Here is a 24032-nt window from a genome sequence, read left to right on the forward strand (position 1 = left end):
TGCAATTGTGTATGCCTTTACTTTAGGTGCTAAAACTATATGAAGCCTGTTTTTTTATTTTAATAATGCATAAAGAAAGACATTGAGCAAGTAGTTAGTTGTTGAATGATATTGAGAATGTACAAAAGCAAACTATCCACCCAGTGGTAATTACTCATTGCATACCTGCTACAGTAATTGTTCAACTATGTGGATGTGTTTCTGTTTCCTGATTGGTGGTTGTGTCCATATAAATAGAATCTCATTCTGTGATTGGGTCATTGTGTTTGACAGACACAGGATCATGTTCAGTAGTCACAAAATGGCGGTTGTAACTGCATTTCTACTATAAAAACACTCATTTTTGGTTTCAAAGTGTTTCCTGTTCTATACTTTTAATAACGACTGCCTATAATTTCATTTGGCCCTCCTTAAAAGATAGGCTTAAAGTGTATAGGAGAGTCTTCCACTAAATAACTGCCGTTGAACTGCCAATTTTTAAGGACCTACCCTTCACACTCATTTAAACTTTGGCTGCACAAATGATTTTTAGGAATCAATAATGGAACTCCTGGAATGATGGCTCGCTTAGGCTATATACATGCACTGCTATTAGGCCTCCCGAGTGGTGCAGCGGTCTAAGGCACTGCAGTGCTTGAGGCATCACTACAGATCCGGGGTCGATCCCGGGCTGTGTCGACGCCGGCCGCGACTGGGAGACCCATGAGGCGACGCACAATTGGCCCCAGCGTCGTTCGGGTTAGGGGAGGGTTTGGCCGGAAGGGACTTCTGTGGCGGGATGCTGACACGGTTGCCAGTTATACAGTGTTTCCTCCGACACATTGGTGCGGCTGGCTTCGGGGATAAGCGAGCAGTGTGTCAAGAAGCAGTGTGGCTTGGCAGGGTCGTGTTTCTGAGAATGCATGGCTCTCGACCTTCACCTCTCCCGAGTCCGTACGGGAGTTTCAGCGATGGTACAAGACTGTAACTACCAATTGGGGAGAAGGGGTAAAAATAAAATAAATGCACTGCTATTAGATGATTGACACAAATGTAATAGCCAGGGGTGTGAAAATGCATGTTATGAGTCATGGGCAGTATATTTAGTCCGCATGCCTTTATCCACACCACCGAAACAGTTGAGTCATACCCAGCAATTTCACTTAAATTTCCCCGGTTCAAGGTTTGAATAATATAGTCTATCTGTAGGTCTAGTCTATAGCATCTGCATAAAAACACACACAGTTTATCCATGTTTACAATTGCATCCTTGATTAACAGTAATGTCCACACACCTGTACAGAGCTATTCACCAAGGTCCCTGCTACCATGACAACCCCACCCCCCTCCCCCATTCTCCCTCCTCTTGCCAGAGCTCTTACTGTGAGGGGGTTTAGCAACAAACTCAAATTGGTGGTGCATACTTGTAAAGATTGGGGAAAATAATGGATTCAATGAACCTGATACTCGTTTTTGGTTTTGAGTGAAAATAGAAAGGACATTAGTGCTGCTATCCCTGCCTATTTGAAATGTGCAACAAACCCCAAGTGCTGAAGGGATAGTGGAGATCACTAAAACTATATTGTATAGAGTCAATCACAAGAATTAATCACGCATGTGTGTTGTTGTTTGTACTCTCTTCTTCGGATTTGGCACCAGTGGTTTAAGTTTTATCACGTCATCTCAACCGAAATACCTGTTTTAGGTTTGCTCTGCGTGCTGTCCACGACTGCAACCGTTCATTTTCAATGAACGTGAAATTGCGCACTGTCATCATCAATACAAGCATTTGGACCATTCGGAAAGGAAAAGTAAACATTTCCATGCGAGCTGCGGAACAGAATGGAACAGACTGCCAATATATTTTGGAGTGCGCAGTAAGGATAGCTACCCTCTTGCATAGACTATGCTGTAGCTGGAAAACATATTTGGATTAACAGATGAACAGTAGGCTATTAACTAACCCGCGCTCGCTCCACAGGACCGCTATACGCATTTGCCTTTTAAAACAACGGAAGCATTGTCTCGACAAGCAGTGGGATTTATAAACCGAAGATGGGTATTTGTGGATACTTTACCGTGTCTTGGAAGTGCCTGGTGGTTCTGTCTTTCAGACTGCTGTTTCTTGTCCCCGCAGGTTTGCCTGTCCACAGTCAAGGGGAATCCCAAACCGATAGTAAAGTGATGGACAATATTACCGTCAGGCAAGGCGAAAACGTCTTTCTCAGGTAAAACACTTTCTCATTATTCTTACACTCACTATAATAAGTTGTATTAACTATGAGTCCAACGTTGCTTTGCCGATTTAAAGTAAAATAAGAGTGGTTTATGTCTGGTTAAATGATACGATTCTAAGTGTTGGCTGTGCTTATGATGGAACTAAGGTGCTTATGATGGAAGAAGCCCCTATACAGGCATGTGCACAGATAGGACTTTACCTTTGCAGAGCACACGCTCCTTTGCACTTCCAGTCGCCAAAGTGCTGCTTTTGGCTGGTGAAATAATTTCCCCCAAAATATTATTTGTAATATTTATTTTGTCATTGTTTTTCAGAACCCACTGCCTCAAGTGCTCTTGACATGGTCAAATTCGCCCCCCACCCAGTCCATTTGTTACACCTGTTGATTACGCAGGGCCAGCTCTAGCCTTTTGGGGGCCCTAAGCGAGATTTGGTTGGGGGTGCCGCCGTCTATTGGACATTTTCCAGTACCTTGAGAATTTTCCAGTATCTATGCTGTTTTCTTAGAAGTAGTAAGCAGAATCAATATAGGGTTAACCATTAGACATATGTAAGCAGAATGTAAGCAGAATCCATGTGATTGTGCAAAGCTGAATCATTTACATTACATTTTACATTTAAGTCATTTAGCAGACGCTCTTATCCAGAGCGACTTACAAATTGGAAAGTTCATACATATTCATCCTGGTCCCCCCGTGGGGAATGAACCCACAACCCTGGCGTTGCAAGCGCCATGCTCTACCAACTGAGCCACACGACACGGGAATCAACACAGGCCTGGTCATTCTGGGTCTTGTGAAGGACTTTGGATCGTCTACCTCACAGCAAATCATTTTAGTGGCCCCCCTCTTGACGGCAGAGATACATTTTTTTGTTTTGAAGTTAATTTCCTGCAATTTTACACAGAGGTGGCTCCACAGGTTCAAGAGATGTGTGGCAAAATGCCCATGTGTCTTTTCTGGGGCTTGGAGTTTTTCCTGATCTCATGACCTGGTCAGGTAAAACTCTGGGTTCTATTCATAGGCTATGACAAAATATTATTATTATTATAGATAGCTTCCCTTTTCATCTGTGCTATGACTATAGGTCTGGGGGTTTTCTTGTCGGGTCATGTGAATTCTAAACTCACCTGACCTGAGGCGGAAAAAAAACTTTCCAACTACCACAAACCTTGTTGTGATTCATTATGAATCTGATATCAAAAGAGCCAGAGAACAACTTCAATGGACAACATACTCTGTCGTTTAGTGAACTCCTATGGCAGGGCTGAGCGTTATGCAAAGAATGGTTACAGTGTATTTTTAAATATTAATTTCAGTCTACACACACACACTGTTAAGCAGTTGACTTTGAAAAATAAAAAAGACAGACAGGTTTCAGTGTAGAAAAGTATTTACATTTTATGTCCTGAAAACTATTAGTTCATCTCATTACAGTGCTCTTCTGCAATTATTAATTCTGGAAGCTTTATGTAAGGCAGGGTTACATTTAACACTATACACAGTAGACTTTGTAGCAAAGTATTTTTGTTATGTGTAAGTAATAATACAACTAACCTTGTGTTTTCCTGATTGGTTCCCTGGCGCTCACTGTAGGAACTGATTGCCTGTTAAATCTATATATTCAATCATTAAATCAACTATTTTCAACATTTTAATTGAAAATAATATCCCCGTTTTAATGAAGTAGATTTTATTGAATGTCACTCATTCTATTGCACTCTATTCTAACCTAACCTGCTAGTCGAAAAATACTGACACCATGGTTGCCTATCGTATTTGTGAAAGTTATGGTTGTGCCAGAATCTACCAATTCTCTCTTTCTGCATTAGCCATCCATTTTGTTATGGTTGGACAAATGTTTTCAATTGATCTGTGCCGACTGCTCTGTGGCGAATTTGTTGATTTTTTACTTTTATGACAGTGAAATTTGTGCCACAAATATTTGTGAATAATCACCAGCAGTGGAAATATAATAATATGCCAAAAAACATTAATGGACTAACAAAATGTCTGACTAACCTTTTCAGGCACTTCAGTATCAATTGGCCTTGGATAGCAGCAGCAGATAATTGTATCTTCTTTATCCTGTGCCAAACACATTTATTCAGTGAGTCTAAATTATTAATATTAGCGGCTGGCTGCATGATTGCATCAACCTAGCTAGCGGAAGTTAGCTAGCTATCTAGCTAGGCTACTCTAAAGCTAACGTTAGTAGTTTTGTGACCTAGCTATAGATTGGATAATTCTAGATAGTTTTAGACGACTTACTAAACTGCTTTTATTAAAACATATAGTGCCTTGTTTGCCCTGAACACTCTTTCATGAGGCAGGCAGGAGAGAAGGGTTTCCACTAAATAACACAGCCACAAAGTCAGATTCCGGCAGGATTCCACTTGGTTTCCACTAGCTTCTATATAGCCTCAGTCAGATTCCACAGCCACAAAGTCAGATTCCACAGCCACAAAGTCAGATTCCACAGCCTCAAAGTCAGATTACACAGCCACAAAGTCAGATACCACAGCCACAAAGTCAAAGTTTGCTTTTTGGTATTAGTTTAAGTTTAGGGTTAGGCATAAGGTTAGCAGTGTGGTTAGGGTTAAGGTTAAGGCTAGGTTTAAAATCAGATTTTAAGAATAGAAATTGTAGGAATGGGTGTGGTTTATCAGTTTGTGGCTATAGAAGCTAGTGTTAACCTTTGTGACGACTATTCCACAGACTGTAGAGGAGCGTGATCCAAAAAAAAAACAAGTGCAGAGTGCAGAGTCAAGCAACGAAGTGCTGGTGCAACCAAACCGAGTTGTTTAGAGCCGTGGTTTATAGGCTCTGTAAGCTGTAGCTAGAAGACTACTGTGAAACCACCTGTTGCAGCGAGCGTGGGGGTTACTGCTTAAAATCCTAGAGACAGGGTTGTATTCACTAGACAAAAGAGAGGCAAAGGAAATTGGGTGAGGTGCTATGTCAACTTGTCCAAAAAGAAACGCCTGCTTTCTTTTCCGTTGCAGAGGTTTTTCTATGACGTGAACTAATGAATAATGGTGCTTTCAAGACAACTTGGAACTCTGGAAAAAAAAAGGTCACATCATGACGTCAGTGATCTTCAGGTCGGAAGGTCTGAGCGCTAGAAAGATGTCAGAGTTTCCGACATGGAACTCAGAGTTGGTTGACTGCTCAAAACGATTTCCCAGTTGTTTTGAACGTGGCATATGTTTGGTAAACACATTCATGGTGCTGCTTTGAAAGTGGTGTGGCGGCGCCATACCAGATTGAAAAGTACTGGGGCAAATGCTGTCTCGCCACATGTTTTCCGGCAGCTCTTATTCTACAGATTTTTCCATGGGAGAAATAATATTTTTTTGCTGTTTTACAGCTAATTTCCTGCAATTCTACCCATTTAGCCATGGGGTGGAGATAATCTTTTGCAGTTTTAAAGCAATTTTTTCAAGCTACAACTGCCGCTTTTCTTTTAGGTCAGAAAATAAATACAAGTTACGGTCTCACTCCTACTTACTTTTAACAGTTCCTAAAATCAGAACGGATCATGGAAAAAAGTGTTTTAGTTACTCAGCTACGTGGTCTTGGAATTCTCTCCAGACCAGCTTGAAACTCAAAGATCTTGTTTCCTTGGAGGAGTTTAAAAGTTTGGTTGAGTCATATGTTACTGAGGAATTTGATTGTCATTAGGACTTCATGCGGTGGTACATATGATAGATTTGTATCTATGATGCTTGTATGTTTCTGTAATTGTAACGTGTGTCTGTCAAATTTTGTTTATGGTGTGTCTATGTCAGTAAGTTGTTATGTCTGATATTTATCTGAAACATTATTCCCTCCTCCTGCTGTCTTGGTTGGACCAGGTGTCTCTTGACAAATAGTTTTTATCTCAATGAGACTAAACTGTCTAAATAAAGCTTTTTAAAATATCCCTAAAATTATACATATTTTGCCATGTCTTATGCCACGTTAACCTTTCTGAACCACCCATCCCGGATCCGGGATAATTGTCATCAGCAACGCTGAATAGCATAGCGCCACAGTCAAATAATATTACTAGAAAATATTCATATTCATGAAATCACAAGTGCAATATTGCAAAATTTTGCTTAGACCTGTCGTCTCAGATTTTGAAATTATGCTTTACAGCGAAAGCAATACAAGCGTTTGTGTAAGTTTATCGATCGTTCGACAAAACATTAAGTACACTTAGCATCAGGTAACTTGGTCACGAAAATCAGAAAAGCAATCAAATTAATCGTTTACCTTTGATGATCTTCGGATGTTTTCACTCACGAGACTCCCAGTTAGACAACAAATGTTCCTTTTGTTCCATAAAGATATTTTTATATCCAAATACCTCCGTTCGTTTGGCGCGTTATGCTCAGAAATCCACAGGAAAAAGCGGTCACGACAACGCAGACAAAAATTCCAGATAATATCCATAATGTCCACAGAAACATGTGAAACGTTTTTTATAATCAATCCTCAGGTTGTTTTTCAAATATCTATTCGATAATATATCAACCGGGAGTGTTGGTTTTTCAATAGGACCGGGAGTAACAATGGCCGCCTTTCTCTGTTGCGCACAACTCACTCTGAGAGCCCCCACCTATCCACTTACGCAATGTGATGGTTCTCGCTCATTTTTCAAAATAAAAGCCTGAAACCATGTCTAAAGGCTGTTGGCACCTTAGGGAAGCCATAGAAAAAGGAATCTGGTTGATATCCCTTTAAATGGGTGATAGGGATGCATAAGAACAGAGAGGTTTCAAAAACAGAGGCACTTCCTGATTGGATTTTCCTCAGGTTTTAGCCTGCAATATCAGTTCTGTTAAACTCACAGACAAAATTTTGGAAACTTTAGAGTGTTTTCCATCCTAATCTGACAATTATATGCATATTCTAGTTTCGGGGGCTGAGAAATAGGCAGTTTCAAATGGGTACGTCTTTTAGCCAAAAACGAAAATACTGCCCCCTACACTTAAGAAGTTTTAATATGATATCTGAGTGAGAATGACAAAAAAAGTTGGCTAGACTAACTACCAATAAAAAAAAATATGCACATTATTCTTTTAAAAACTCTTCAAGCTCTGTTAAGTTGGTTGTTGATCTTTGCTAGACATCCATTTTCAAGTGCTGCTAAAGATTTTCAAGCAGATTTAACTGGGCCACTCACAAACATTCAATGTCGTCTTGGTAAGCAACAGTTTATATTTGGCTTTGAGTTTTAGGTTATTGTCCTGCTGAAAGGTGAATTTGTCTCCCAGTGTCTGTTGGAAAGCAGACTAAACCAGTTTTTCTAGGAATCTGCCCGTGCTTAGCTCTATTACGTTTCTTTTTATCTTAAAAAACTGCTGATTCCTTGCCAATGACAAGCCTACCCATAACACAGTAGAGGTTGTTGACTTGAAAAATTGAGGAGGATGGGAGACCACCGGTATAGGCGCAGACCGCACGGAGATGACAAAGCATGTTTCAAAAATCAGCAAAGACTAATTATTTTAACCTAAAGCATTTAATAAAGACATTTATTGTATAATATTATGGGGAATGGGAATGAGAGGGCTACTTACAGTGTTGGGAAGGGATCACAGCAGTGATTGAATAAGGGTATGAGGCATGAATTGAGGTGTTCATAGGCTTCAGTGCAGTACAGGCTCATCATGGATGGATGGTGTTGCAGAGTTAGTCCTAGTAAGGACTAAGAATGAGTTAGTCCAAGCAAGGACTAAAATCATTGATGCATGTTCATCCCATACAGCATGTCAGATCTCTAATGTTTAGGTATAGCCTGGGCTGCTGCAACATTTATGTAATGAGTTTTTACTTCTGTCTGTCCGGAGTGATTGTGTTATCACCTTTGCTAAATAAATAATGGAAGAAAGTGGAAAGAAAGCCTACTTGAGCGCATGCAAAAAAATGCCCTGCGTCGAACTCTTTTTAATCTCACTTGTAATAGATCATTCTGAATTGATTTCTACATCCCAGAGACGACAGTAGAAACTTCCATATGCTCAGCAAGTAAAGCATCGTAACGTGCAATTACCTCTAATAGCTTGTAGTTGCCCTTGTCAGCTGAACTTTTTTTCCATTTGATTATTATTTCCCTCTTGACCTTAAGTCCTCTACGTTGTATATTTATCTTTGAATATTCTTACACTTTCTTTGTGCCTCTATGTAAAAGCAAACTCTTGCCTATAAGCTGCTTGTGACCCTGCAAGTCCCTGCAGCAATGTTCCAACATCTAGTCGAAAGCCTTCCCAGAAGAGTGGAGGCTGTTATAGTAGCAAGGGGGGACCAACTCCATATTAATGCCCATGATTTTGGAATGAGATGTTCGACGAGCAGGTGTCCACATGCTTTTGGTCATGTAGTGTATGAAGAGTGGTACTCAGTTGTGTGTTGTATTTGCCACAAACACAATGCTTTGTATTCAGGACATAGTTAATTTCTTTGCCATATTTTTTTCAGTTTTACTTTAGTGCCTTATTGCAAACAGGATGCATGTTTTAGAATATTTTTATTCTGTACAGGCTTCCTTCTTTTCACTCTGTCATTTAGGTTAGTATTGTGGAGTATGTAATTGATCCATCATCAGTGTTTTCTCCTATTACGGCCATTAAACTCTGTAACTGTTTTAAAATCACCATTGGCCTCATGAAATCCCTGAGTGGTTTCCTTCCTCTCCGGAATTGAGTTAGGAAGGATACCTGTATCTTTGTAGTGACTGTGGGTGTATTGATACGCCATCCAAAGTTGAATTAATAATAACTTCTCCATGCTCAAAGGGTTATTCAATGTCTGCTTTTTTTACCCATCTACCAATTGCTGCCCTTTCTTTGCAAGGCATTGGAAAACCTCCCTGGTCTTTGTGGTTGAATCTGTGTTTGAAATTCACTGCTCGACTGAAGGATCTTAGAGATAATTGAATGTATGGGGTACAGAGATGAGGTAGTCATCCAAAAATCATGTTAAGCACTAGTATTTGGCATGAACATAATTCCACTTTGACATTATGGGGTATTGTGTGTAGGCCAGTGACACAATCTCAATTTAATACATTTTAAATTCAGGCTATAACACAACAATACTCTCTTCCTGAGAGGTGTTAGCCATACAGTGCATTTGGAAAGTATTTAGACCCCTCGACTTTTTCCACATTTGTTAAGTTACAACCTTGTTCTAAAATGTATTAGATTAAAATGTTCCCTCATCAATCTACACAAAATACCCCATGATGAAAAAGCGAAAACATGTTTTTAGAAATTTTTGCAAATGTATTGAAAATAAAAAACAGAAATACCTTATTTACATAAGTATTCAGACCCTTTGCTATGAGACTCGAAATTGGGCTCATTTGCACCTGTGGTAAATTCAATTGATTGGACATGATTTGGAAAGGCACACACTTGTCTTCATAAGGTCCCACACTTGACAGTGCATGTCAGAGCAAAACCAAGCCATGAGGTTCAAGGAATTGTCCGTAGAGCTCCGAGACAGGATTGTGTCGAGGCACAGATCTAGGAAAGGGTACCACAAAATGTTGGCAGCATTGAAGGTCCCCAAGAGCACAGTGGCCTCCATCATTCTTAAATGGAAGATGTTTGGAACCACCAAGACTCTTCCTAGAGTTGTTCGCGCGCTAAACTGAGCAATCGTGGGAGAGGGTCCTTGGTCAGGGAGGTGACCAAGAACCAGATGGTCACTCTGACAGAGCTCCAGAGTTCCTCTATGGAGATGGGAGAACCTTCCATAACGACAACCATCTCTGCAGCACTCCACCAATCAGGCATTTTATGGTAGTGGCCAGACTGAAGCCACTCCTCAGTAAACGGCACATGACAGCCCACTTGAAGTTTGCCAAAAGGCACCTAGATACTCTCAGACCATGAGAAACAAGAGCTCAAGGGTCTGAATACTTAAGTAAATTATATTTCAGTTTTTTATTTTTAATATCATATGCAAAAATTAAAAAAATAACCGTTGTTGCTTGGTCATTATGGGGTATTGTTTGTAGATTGATGAGGGCAAAAAAACGATTTAATACATTTTAGAATAAGGCTGTAACGTAAGAAAATTTGGAAAAAGTTTAGGTGTCTGAATACTTTCCAAATGCACTGTAACTATACATACTGAGGGCAGGCTGCATTCCAAATCTGTTATCCTGGTGTTTCCCGGGTTAAAGGGGCAGTGCAGTTCAGTTGATTTTCCTCTTTTTTTAATGATATTTCAAATCTGGAATTTTAGCATGTCCAGGTGGGATGGAGTTTTTGGCCCAGATCATGACATCACAATCTGATCGGATTATCTTGACCAATGACCAGTCATCTTTTATTTGCATAATGTATCCTCCATACAATTAGGAATTAGAATAGTAATTTAATTGATTGTTATCAATAAAACGTCACAACAAAGTGCAGAGTGTTCAATTTGCCTGCTGGTGGGAATCGAGACCCCAGCTCCGCTAAAACCATTGACAACTGTGTGCCGTTTTGAATGGATTGTTAAATAAACGTTAACTATTTGGTTGTAATACTGTATCATCACCTCTTGAAGAGCATAGTCAGAACTACACATTTTGGATTATTCCATGTAAAACAATTGCACACATTTAGCTCAATCATCAGAGTTATACAGCAAGAAACTGCATGCTTTTCATGATCAGTAAACTATTGATCATGTAATTTCAGATACGTGAGAGTAGCCTCACGATATCGCTCAATATTGGCCACCATTTAACAGTGGTGAAAAAAGTACTCAATTGTCATACTTGAGTAAATGTAAAGATACCTTTATAGAAAATAACTCAAGTGTAAATTAAAGTCACCCAGTAAATACTACCTGAGTAAAAGTATTTGGTAAAAAAAAAACGTAAATATCAAAAGTAAATATATTTAATAAAATATACTTAAGTATCAACAGTAAAAGTATAAATAATTTCTTATTCCTTATATTAAGCCAACCAGACGGCACAATGTTCTTGTTTTTTATATTTATGGATAGCCAGGTGCACACTCCAACACTTACACATAATTTACAAATAAAGCATTTGTGTTTAGTGAGTCCACCAGATCAGAGGCAGTAGGGATGACCAGGGATGTTCTCTTGATGTGTGTGAATTGGACCATTTTCTGTGCTGCTAATCATTCAAAATGTAAAGAGTATTTTTGGGTGTCAGGAAAAATGTATGGAGTAAAAAGTACATTATTTTCTTTTGGAATGTGGTGATGTAAAAGTTGTCAAATATATATTGTAAAGTACAGATACTAAACAAATTAACTTAAGTAGTACTTTAAAGTAATTAAGTACTTTACACCACTAACCATGAATGTGATATGAGTGATATAAAATAAAAGTGAACTATACAAGTATGAGTGGTTTAGGTTAATTTCCCGTTCTTTGGGGGCTCTGCCTGTCAAGCAGCAGAAGGGCTGTTTCTTCAACCAATGTAGGCCTACTTAGCAAAGTTAGCTAACATCCTCTTTTCAACATTGTTTTTAATGGTGTTTAATCACAATTGCTGATGACAGACATGATAGGTTACATAGCTAGTTAGCTAACAACAGATCACGTCAATATGTCTAGTTAACAAGCTAACTTTCAGTGGATAAACTAGATGATTATATATCCAAATATTGTTTGATTTGCTTACCATCTATAGTGGTGATGACAGTAGTCCGACTGACAACTTAACCAGGACGAGGACTTGCTGATGTCAAGCTCTTTCCAAAAGCCTAATCTCTGATTAAGCAAACCAAATGACACGTTGTTTGCTTACCTTGCTAGCTACATGCCAAATGAATTCTACCCTCACGTATCTGAAATTACTGATCATGAAAAGCATGCAGTTACTTGCTGTATAACTCTGATGACATCTAAATGTGGAATAATCGGAATTGTGTAGTTCTGACTATGCTCTTCAAGAGGTGATGATATTAAAACCAAATAGTTATAATATTTATTTAAAAATCCCTTAAACGGCACATAGTTGTCAATGGTTTAGCAGAGCTGGTGGTCTCCTTTAGTCTTGCTAACACCAGCCTCTCTACGTCCTTGACTTGAGTCACAGCTCGCTGTGTAGTCCAGATGATCCTATCCAGACGATCCTATCCATAAATCAGGCCTGTGTATGTACATATAAACAAATGTGTATCAACACACCCACACTGAGCATTTCAATGGCAAAAGGAGGTTCAGGGATAAAAATATATATATTTGGACTTATTTTCATGAAATAAACACAGTAATGTATTAGACATACAGTGATGATTTAAAAAATACAATTTAAAAGACTGCATGGATGGGGGCTTTAAGAAAAAGTAATCATGGTAGCATCCAAATTAATGTAGAAGTGTTTACAAACATATGTGATGGACTGGCTCCATTCGGTCTTATGTTTTTTACATTGCATAAAGGTAGAGACTCAGAGCTAGAAAATGGTATATCATACTCTACAGTTGAGGAACAATGGGAAGGTAATTCTGCTTTGAAAGTTGATAAACTTCACTTTTGAATGTTTTGGTACATACTCTTCTTTGTCTACACCCATTCAGCATCATTCACACCCTCTTAAGCTTTTGCCTCACCAATCTCCTTAAGGATTCACGTAAGGCTACGTACTAAACAAACAAAGAGTTCAAGAGTAAAGCCAGGTTTATACTACAGGTGTGTTCGTTCATTTAATCTGGAGTGCCAGACTGTTAGCTAGCATTTTCATTTAAAAAAAAAAGTTTACGTTCAAATGGCGCTCCTGTGAAGTAGTGATGTGTGACATACGCCTAGTTTCCTGAAAGGAGTCACATATTATATTCTTATTTATAATAAAAGTGACTCCAAAATGACACAATACATTCTTTACCATTAATTTCTATTGGGCACAACATTTTCTGAAACACAATCATAACCAACTGCAAATGCATCCATCGAGTTTGTAGTCACAAGCTTGATGTAGTTGTTGTAGTTGCGTGCAAGAAATATGGGACCAAATACCAAACTTTTTAATACTTTATTTCTGAGACTTTTATGGGTGTCAGTAATATTGACCCTTGGCTTAAAGAAAATGTATTACTTCAAATAAATAAAAATCTCTGAATAGTTATATTAGTATAAAATAATATTTTTACTTTTTTGGGGGCATTACTTCAGGATTGGAATATTTATTTCATACAGTCATTATTGCTCATCTTTTTCAAGGGTGATAATTTCAGACCCCACTATATATCTTTATGACTAGGTCTCAGGAGTATATACTTATACTTTTAAGTGATAATATTGCCATGTGTTTTGTTAGGCCCGAGACACCGGGTTCGAGGGTGTTCTCACTTTTATGCAACAGGGTACCAGGCCACTGTTGTTCCGAGGAGCTAGCCAACAACACAATCACTTCAAACTGAACCTTTTTTCAATTTACATTTCTTTGTATATAGCCATAAAAATTATGCCAGCTGATTCATGATTTCAACTGGCTCAGAAACACTGCCTGCCTGTCTGTTTCTTCCCGACTTGTTCATTACTATCTCTTTGAATATTGAAACAATGTTGCAAATGTAGGAGGGACAGACAGTAAGGTTTAGAAAAATCTCTGCTGTTGAAAACTAAATGTTAGTTTTAAAGAAATGTGAGATAATGTCTAGATGATTTTTATAGTGGAGATCAAGTTTATAAATTGCTTGGCTGGGCTGATGAGACAGTGGATTCCACGGTCAGATGAAACAGAGTAAATAGGCATTTTAACGTCATAGATGTAGCCGGTTGTAATTTGTGGAATAGACACCAGCTGGAATGTGGTTTTAACCAATCAGCTTCCAGGATTAGACCCACCCTTTGTATAAATCAGCAAGAGTGTAAATAATCACATACTTATTGCAGAAAACCTTTCTCTCATTTGGTGGAGGGGAACTCTACCCAGTACTTTGCCTCAAACGCTCTGATACAATCTTTGATACAATATTTCCTTAGCCATGGTGCTTGTCCCTTCCATGTTGTCAGCTAATGTAGCTGCTCTCCTTATCACTGTATATAGCCTCGTTATTGTTATGTTATTGTGTTACTTTTATATATTTTTTTACTTTAGTTTATTTGGTAAATCTTTTCTTAACTCTTCTTGAACTGCACTGTTGGTTGTAAATTGCTTGTAAATAAGCATTTCATGGTAAGGTCTACACTTGTTGTATTCGGTACATGTGACAAATAAAGTTTGATTTAATTTGAAATCCGAAGTTACTGGACTGTATCAAATCCGCACAAATTTCCAGAGCAGAGGTGCACTGCTCACTTAACTTAAAACAACACCGGCTGCTGCATGCCAATCAAGCTGTGGGTTTTCTCCCTCGTCCTCATTTCAAATATAGCACTAAATACATTTTTGAATGACTCTTGGGAGATGTGGATGGACAAAAATTACCAGTGTGGCTGCCTGATGTTTGCACATTTGCAAAACTAAGTGAATGACTAGACATTTTGTGTTCCATCCCCACCTAACTGTAATCTGAAAATTCTGAGGTTAGCGATTAGCACCCAGCGGTGAATGTCACTATGGCTACCGTGTATTGAGGGTCTTCTGAGCTGCTTATCTTCCTGGATGAGATGAGTATAGTCCCACAGCCATGTGACCTCTCTCTGTGGTGGTATAATCATCATCAACTTGCTGAACAGCAATCATTAGCCACATTTTTTAGGTTGGGTTAAGCACATACGTAAGCCTTCATATGCTAACTAGCCAAGATATTTGTGTCTACTACATAATATAGTGCAGTTTCTGCATTGTGCTATGTCTTAAAATGGACATTTTCAGCTTTATTGGCTTGATTGATATTCAATTTAAGGCTCGGCACACAATCATTTTGGTAATCTTTTTTTTGTACAACAGCCTCTGTCAACCAGTGACGTCATTATTGCAATGTAAACCTTGAATATTGTGGTAGTTTAGCAAAGACTCTGGCAATGCCCCACATTATAAGTCAATAATGATTGTTGGCAACAAGAAATCTCACAGGAAACATTAATTTATCTTTCTCCTGATTATTGTGTTATTGATTTTCATTCATGTCCATTTCCATTTAAAATACTAGATGTAATTTAAAATACTAGACGTTTTCTTTAAAGACTAGCCATCAAATCTGTTAGTGCAGAATAATTAGTTGGTGCATATAACTCCTTGCTGTTCAACAATTTCAAAATGGAGATGTATTTTGCAGGTCCATGTTTCTGTCTGAGTTGTTCGAGTTCTCTTCAAAGAAATATTCAATTTCTCCCAAAAGTTACCCCTAGACCAAGGTGATAATTTGATTTCACAGAGGGATGTTAGGGATTCTCTTTGTAATCCCATTTCCCCCACACCTTGCCTCATCTAGTCTTGCATCTATCATCTCCACGATTTCATGCATTGTCCTCAATTTGCAATTAACCTGATGCTGTAATCTTGAGACCAAGACAGGTTTGGAGATGTCGTCAGAGAACACTCAGGGGAGACATGGAATTTAGTAGCAGAGTGGATGTGGAAGGAAATGGATACTCAAGACAAACTATAACAAGGTTTTGAGAAGCCATTATGCAAATTAATGGTGCAGTGTCGCTGTACATGCACGTCCCTCACGTCTCTTGTCTGGCTTACCGATGATAAGGTACTGTAAACCTGTTATTTTTTACTTTGGCCTTATCAAAGACGAAGCGAGGAGAGGGAGTGCTGTCCGGCTGCCATGGGGTATGTCTTTGAGACAGCTGTTCGTCAGCTATTTCTATCCACAATGTCAGGGGGCTAATGGCATTGTGCTGCCATTCGCCTGGTCTGGCTTGGAACCAAAAAGCTCAATATCAAACCCAGGGCTGTGAATTCGCCACAGCTCCTTAGCTAAGGGGCCCTGGCATGCAATAAGCTCTGGCATTAACCCACTGCAGCCAACAAACACTGGCAGCTTCTCGTTATCCCCGCAGTGATAGCAATAATCACAAAAAAACGCAATCATAGAGTTCCACAAAGGCTTCCCCCAGGGAATGGAATTTGCGGTCAAACATGATTTTGTTTGTGTCATTTCCACGTCTGTGGACAGAATATGATCACTTTCAGAATTGACTATCTACCTCAGTACACCTTTCCACAAGACTTAGGCCTATTCCATTCTGACAGGCACAGGACCCATTTGGCCCGGGCCCTAATGACACAGGACAGTTTTGCTGACTGCAGTTTTGTCGGTCGTAATAAATTGCATGTTTTTTCCTGACTTGTGTCTTTCCTTCCCTTTAAAAGCTCGGGTAAGGCTGACTTGTATTATCAAAACAAATGGGTGAACTTGCCAAATCATATAAACCCGCAAAATTGCCAATCTTCAACAGAGAAAGAGGAAGACACAGTTCGCTGGCATTGGATTTGATTGTATTGTCTCCGGCATATGCAGTGGAACCAGCTTGGCCTACATTCACCAGCAATTTTTTTTTAATGGAAATAATCTTGTATTTCCTGTGGATTACAGGAGTGGGGATTCACTAAACTGAGGAACAGGGTCGGTTCACAGTATGATTTCTTGATGACTTTTGTCTTTCTCTCTTTCTTTCTCACTCCCCCGCTTTAAAGACATTTTAAGGCCTCTGGTAAACTATTCAAGAAATTACCAAGACACTAATGTGGTGTGGGAAATTGAAATTGACAGATTCATGTTTAGCTACCCAGGAAATGTTATAGGATTATTTAGGTTGATACTGTGAGAACAGAACTACTAAGCAAACCCTGAAGCACATGAAGACAGACTCTTCTACTGTAATTTGTTAGCCATTTGTTAGCAGTTCCACATAGCTGATAACCCCAGATAAATCTCTCATAAGAATGGCCAAGCTTGCTCTTATTTGTTGGGTGTTATGGTCAAAAAGTATCATGATAAATTGACCCATTTTGCTCGATAACAATAATACAATAAAATTAAATATAGTTATTTTCCATTAGCGGCAGAGCTGTATGATTCAAGAAATACATTAGCTATTTCATCTAATATTTTCAGGGAATGCATAATTGAAATTGATGTGCTACCTGTCAAAATAGGATCAAAAATGATTAGATTTATTTTTGTCTCTAGAAATTAATTTGTCTTAATCTTTTTTGTGCATATTAGCCTAGGCCTCAGCTATATAATTCACCACCTGAGATACAGTGGTGTAAAGTACTTAAGTTAAAATCTTTAAAGTACTACCTAAGTATTTTTTGGGGTAGCTGTACTTTACTTTATTATTTATATTTTTGCTTACTTTATCTTCTACTTCACTACATTCCTAAAGAAAATAATATACTTTTTACTCCATACATTTTCCCTGACACCCAAAAGAACTCGTTACATTTTTAATGCTTAGCAGGCCAGGAAAATGTTCCATTCACACACATCAAGAGAACATCCCTGATCACCCCTACTGCCTCTGATCTGGCGGACTCACTAAACACACATGCTTCGTTTGTAAAGGATGTCTGAATGTTGGAGTGTGCCCCTGGCTATCCGTTTTTTTTTTAAATTAAACAAGAAAATGGTGCCGGTCTGGTTGCCTAATATAAGGAATTTGAAATCATTTATACTTTTACTTTTGATTCTTAAGTATATATAAAACCAAATACTTTAGAAATTTTACTTGAGTAATATTTTACTAAGACTTTTTCCACCACTGCTGAGATAGTGAGAACTCAAAACACATTACCTAGATTGCTAACTCAAAATATTAATGCTGAGCGATTATTGCTTTTTGAGGTTGATTTGGTTTAGGTTCGTCCCTTGAAAAATAATCACGGTTTTCAACTTCGGTTTAGATTATTTATTTATTTTATAAATGCATTGTGGGTTGAATGCTGTAACAACACAGAATAAAGCAAATTGTGGTAGTGACTGCCCATTATGTCTACTTATTAAAACCTCTTAAGGATCCTCCCCTTCGCCTAAAATGAGAGACCCAAATCTAACTGCCTGTAGCATATTCTTGGTAATATTTTAAAGGAACCACTTTGAAGTTTGTGGAAATGTGAAAGGAATGTAGGAGAATATAACACAATAGATCTGGTAAAAGATAATACAAAGTATCTAAACAACTGTTCTTTTGTAATTTTTTTTGTACTATCCCGTTTGAAATGCAAGAGAAAGGCCATAACGTATTATTCCAGCCCATGTGCAATTTAGATGTTGGCCACTAGATGGCAGCAGTGTATGTGCAACGTTTTAGACTGAACCATTGCATTTCTGTAATTTTTTAAAATCAAGACTGCCCAAATGTGCCAAATTTGTTTATTAATAGCTTTTTATGTTCAATATTGTGCACTCGCCTCAAACAATAGCATGGTATTCTTTCACTGTAATAGCTACTGTAAATTGGACAGTGCAGTTAGAGTAACAAGAATTGAATCTTTCTGCCAATATCAGATATGTCTATGTCCTTGGAAATGTTCTTGTTACTTACAACTTCATGCTGATCGCATTAGCCTACATTAGCTCTCCGATCACGAAGAAGTTTGCTAACCATAATTTATTAACATTACTTTACTTAATAGGGCTAGGCGTCCCGTCAGCGGGACACCTGTCGACAACATCCAGTGAATGGACGTCAACATATTTTTCAACCAGCACAAACTTAATAAAATCATAAATGGCGATTTAATGAATCACTTACTTTTTGAAAATATTCCTCTGTTTGCAATCCCGAGGGTCGTTTTGTTAGATACAATCCTTCTTTATAACACAAAAAGCCTGTTTAGTTGGCACCATCGATTTCAGTAATCCACTCGTTCAACATGCAGACAAAGGAATCCAAAAAGCTACCGCTAAACTTTGTTAAAACAAGTCAAACTACGTTCCTATTTAATCCTCCGTTACCTTAAAATGTAAATAAACTATAATATTTCATAAGGAAAGAAGTATGTTCAACAGAAAAGTAAAATTAGCAAGTGTGCGTCCTCTTTGTCGCGTGCCCATAGACTGATTTCCAACTGTGACTCTTTGTACTAAACTCACATTTCTTCCTACTTTTGGAAGAAATAAGCCTGAAACCTTGAACAAAGACTGTTGACATCTAGTTGACGCCATAGGAATTGCAATCTGGGAGCTGGAATTACATAGGACCCATAGTTTTCCATTGAAAGAGCATGGGGGATCTCAACAAAAAAAATCTGTTTGGTTTTTATTTTGAATTTCGGCTACCGTATCAATTGTGTTATTGTCTCATACATTTTTTTTTAAATTTCTAAAAATTTCTAAGTGTTTTCTATTCAATGATATCAATTATATGCATATCTAAAAATTTCTAAGTGTTTTCTATTCAATGATATCAATTATATGCATATCCTGGCTTCTGGGCCTGAGTAACAGGCAATTTACTTTGGGCACGTCAGTCAGGCCGAAATTCAGAAAAAAGGACCCTAGCCCTAAGAAGTTTTAAATAAAATATTTTGTTTCTGTACATTACATATTTGTTCTTAGCATGATGACTTTATGCAATTAATAAAACCCCAATGACGGTAGTGACTGCCCATTACTGCTTATCACTTATTAATAAACCAACTTTGATAAAATATATACATTTTATTAGATTACTTTTTTTATTTCATTCCCAGTCATTATCTCATCTCGGCTCAGGCAGTATCAGCCAGCCAGCCAGCCAGCCATCCATCTCTGTGCTCCTCAAAGAGTCATCCTATTTAGCTTAGTAGCCTAACGGTGACTAACCTCGATCGGTACACATTTTCTCCACTACAACATTCAAACGAGGCTGCAATGAATACTAATGGGACTGTAGTGACTGTGTTGGCATCAAAATGTGGGGTGTGAACTACATTTCTATTCAAGTGTTGATTGACATGGTAATAGACCAATAGAAATTATCAATGGTGATTGTAAAGTTAATTACTTGTCAGTTCATCAATAGTTAATTCAACAATTGTGCGAGCCATCATGTCTCAAAAACCGTGACAGCCGCAGTTTAATTGTGAAGATACATTTAGCGTTGCTCTAAAAACCCTATTCATATTATTATTATTTTTATTTTTTTATCCCCTTCTCTCCCCAATTTTCGTGGTATCCAATCGCTAGTAATTACTATCTTGTCTCATCGCTACAACTCTCGTACGGGCTCGGGAGAGACGAAGGTCGAAAGCCATGCTTTCGACCAACCCGGAAGTCAGCCGCACCAATGTGTCGGAGGAAACACCGTGCACCTGGCCCCCTTGGTTAGCGCGCACTGCGCCCGGCCCGCCACAGGAGTCGCTGGAGCGCGATGAGACAAGGATATCCCTACCGGCCAAACCCTCCCTAACCCGGACGACGCTAGCCCAATTGTGCGTCGCCCCACGGACCTCCCGGTCGCGGCCGGTTGCGACAGAGCCTGGGCGCGAACCCAGAGACTCTGGTGGCGCAGCTAGCACTGCGATGCAGTGCCCTAGACCACTGCGCCACCCGGGAGGCACCCTATTCATATTTGACACAAACCTTCAAATAGGTATAAGGGCACACTGCGAGACCCGGGAGGCAGATTGTTTGAGTCTTGATATTTATTCAACAATCCAAAAGGGGTAGGTAAGAGAATGGTCGTGGACAGGCAAAAGGTCAAAACCAGTTCATAATCCAGGAGGTACAAAGTGGCAGGCAAGCTCGAGGTCAGGGAAGGCAGAATGGTCAGGCAGGCGGGTATGGAGTCCAGAAAACAGGCAAGGGTCAAAAACCGGGAGGACTAGCAAAAGAGAATAGAAGCAGGAGTACTGGAAAACCACTGGTTGACTTGAAAAACATACAAGACGAACTGAGAGAGGAAACACAGGGATATATACACCAGGGATAATAAGCAACACCTGGAGAGGGTGGAGACATCACATGACAGGTGAAACAGATCAAGGTGTGACAAATAGGTATGTAATGAGACAATTTATAAACTCTTTATAGTGTTTCATTGACATTTTAGAGGTGATAAGTTGGACAAATCGGGTGAAAACAGTCGTTTCCTCACACATTTCCACACCTCCCTTTCACTATCACGCAGTAGCTTTCGCTTCCCCACCTGCCATTTTTAAATAGACCTGGTGGAGCTCCATTGCCTTCTTGGTTGGAACATTGGCCGCAGGTAGCCTAGTGGTTAGAGTGTTGGGCCAGTTAACCGAAAGGTTGCTGGATCAAATCCCTGAGCTGACAAGGTCAAAATCTGTCATTCTGTCCCTGAGCAAGGCAGTTAACCCACTGTTCCCCGGGCACTGAAGATGTGGATATTGATTATGGCAGCCCCCCACATCTCTCTGATTCAGAGGGTTTGGGTTAAATGCAGAAGACACATTTCAGTTGTACAACTTCAATCATGAAGAGCTGGGCAGCATGAATGTCTTGTCAATGATTTTGCTGGAAAGGGGAGAAATTGTGCTTTACAATGGTATTCATATTACAGTTGTATTATGTTTTTAGAGCGCTAAAATAAGGTCAAATGTACGGAACAGCGCGATGTACAAAAGTGTGTTAGCTGCCTGCTGTCTGACAAAATCACAATTTCAGTCGTTTTTCAAAGTAGATAAGGTATACTTTTAAGACTGATGAATAACAACTATCAATCAATTAGATGTATTGTCGGGTAGAGATACCTAAGTAACTGTTCTCTATCCCTCTTGTTTGCAACACATTCTGGTTCTGTTCCTCCCTCTCCATGTCTGTCTGCCGGTCCCACAGGCTTTCCTGACCAAGAACCAATTAGACCTGGCAGCTGTAGGTGCAATGGATTCTAGTCATAGTAGTTAATTACCACATTTTCTGCACTTAACTATGATGCATATTGTATCCTGTTGAAAAATTCATCTTCCTACAACATTCCACAGTTCATGCTTGATTAGATTTCTGTGTAGAGAAAAGGCGTGTTGAGCTCAAACACACAAAAAAAAAAAAAAAAAATTAAACTGTAAATAAACCGAAATTTCAGCTAATTGCTCAGAACTACTATGATTTTGTTGCTAGATAGCCATGTAATTGATTAATTTAACAGTAAATGTAATGTCCTCCAAAAACTTTCCATTGGTAGTAGGGATATAACGATTCGCCAATATGTATCAGTCTATGATTCAAATGTTTAAGACATGAGTGCATTGGTCCACAGGAACCAAAACCGATCCAAATGTAGCATGTACTGTAATATGAAAATCGATTCAAACTTTACATCTCACCGGTTCACTAACTTTCAAATGACATTTTCTACCTTCCGAAAAAATAACTAATCTTTTGTGACAAATGACACGTCCTCTTCTTCAATGTAGAACTAAGCATCAAGCATGTAAGAGCTTTATAGTAATTGATCTACAAGTCATTTTGTATGCCGAACTACCCCAGGCAATAACAATAGCCTAGTCGAGCTGCGCACTGTGTGTAGCATCACGCGCTGACTAACAAGAGGTTGGCATATTCCTGATCTTGCACATCTGCAAGGCACCTTCCTCATTTAAATGCTTGTAAAAAAAAAAAAAAAAAAACGCAATATTAGGCTTTATTAGTTGAGTGACAACCAATGTAATTTGCTAGGTTATTGTTATCAAATGCAATTCATTCAAATTATTTGACCGAAATAAAAGTAAGCTTCCGGAGACACAACTCTCATCTGGCTATACCTGCTTGTCTGAGCTTACATTACATTTTACCTTCACCAATAGTTTGGTAGCTTTGCTTTAAACAATCAATGTATATGGTAATTTCTTAGATATAGTGGTTACTGTGATCATTTAATAACGAGGACAGCAATAACTTTTGCGAGCCCCACTACATGGTCGAAGAAGGAGAAGAGAAGCTCACTGCCTAAAAACTTCCAAACGGTCATAACCATTCGAATGGGTGGTAGATGCCCATTCTACCTTATATGGCTCAACTCAGGTGCCTACATACACCATAGACATATTTACACACACACACACACACACACACACACACACACACACACACACACACACACACACACACACACACACACACACACACACACACACACACACACACACACACACACACACACACACACACACACACACACACACACACACACACACACACAGAGAGAAAAAGAGAAGTGAGCTCAGAGAGGCCCAGCACATGCGTTCCATCAGCAGCAGATTTTAATTTAAAAGAAATAAGTTTATGCAAAACAAATGTGGGAATCAAATTGTATCGCATCGAACCAAATCACATTGATTTAAGGAGCGTTGTATAGCCTAATCACTGAAAATTAACCCTGAAGCAAAAATCCTTCAGTAAGAGGAAGGCAATGATGGTGACGGTAATTTCCGGTTTATCGTCCCAACTCTACTGTTTCAAGTAGCATTAGCTTTTTTGGCTAATGGCTACATCTCCTTTTCATATGGTCTTTGGTCATTTGCTCTCTGCCAGTCATGTCTTTCAGGCTAAGTCAGTGGAGAACTAACCATGAACCTGCTACAGCACAATACAGTCAGCATTTCCTCAAGCAGGGCTTCAGCTTTGCTGCATTATTGTGGTAAACTGCATTAGACTTGTCTGGCCCAGGTGCAGAGTTCAGAGAGCATTTGCAGTGCTGTAATGTTAGCGTAGCCTACTTATCGAAGACTGAAACCTTGCCCAGGTATTAGCTAGCAAGCGTGGAGAGGGAAAGGGAGAGGGTGCCCCGGATAATGTGCTTATGGGACATGAGGTTCCACCTCCCTTTTCAGCCCGAATATATTCAGTATCAAGACTGAAAGAAATACAGAGCATGCAGCATACCCGCACACACACTCACTGTAAGCTACTGGTATTCAGAATGACAGACAGAGTCTAACAGATGGATGCATTCTGACTAACACATACACAGTCAAGACACGCACACGCACACAC

At 39.1% G+C, this 24032-nt stretch overlaps 1 protein-coding gene across 3 annotated transcripts in view; it reads left to right on the forward strand.

Annotated features, from left to right (window-relative positions):
• The window catches only part of LOC139552360 (opioid-binding protein/cell adhesion molecule-like), a 557470-nt gene that overhangs the window by 337948 nt on the left and 195490 nt on the right, over positions 1 to 24032 (forward strand). Inside the window, exon 2 of one of the 3 annotated variants that reach the window (XM_071364145.1) lies at positions 2117 to 2207. In XM_071364145.1, the coding sequence (XP_071220246.1) occupies positions 2117 to 2207 (91 nt within the window). Of the gene's footprint in view, positions 1 to 1443; positions 2208 to 24032 lie in introns of those variants that run through there. The other 2 variants (XM_071364069.1, XM_071364226.1) reach the window with 2 other exon arrangements.

This window comes from Salvelinus alpinus, chromosome 1, assembly GCF_045679555.1.
Source record: "Salvelinus alpinus chromosome 1, SLU_Salpinus.1, whole genome shotgun sequence".
NCBI lineage: Eukaryota > Metazoa > Chordata > Actinopteri > Salmoniformes > Salmonidae > Salvelinus > Salvelinus alpinus.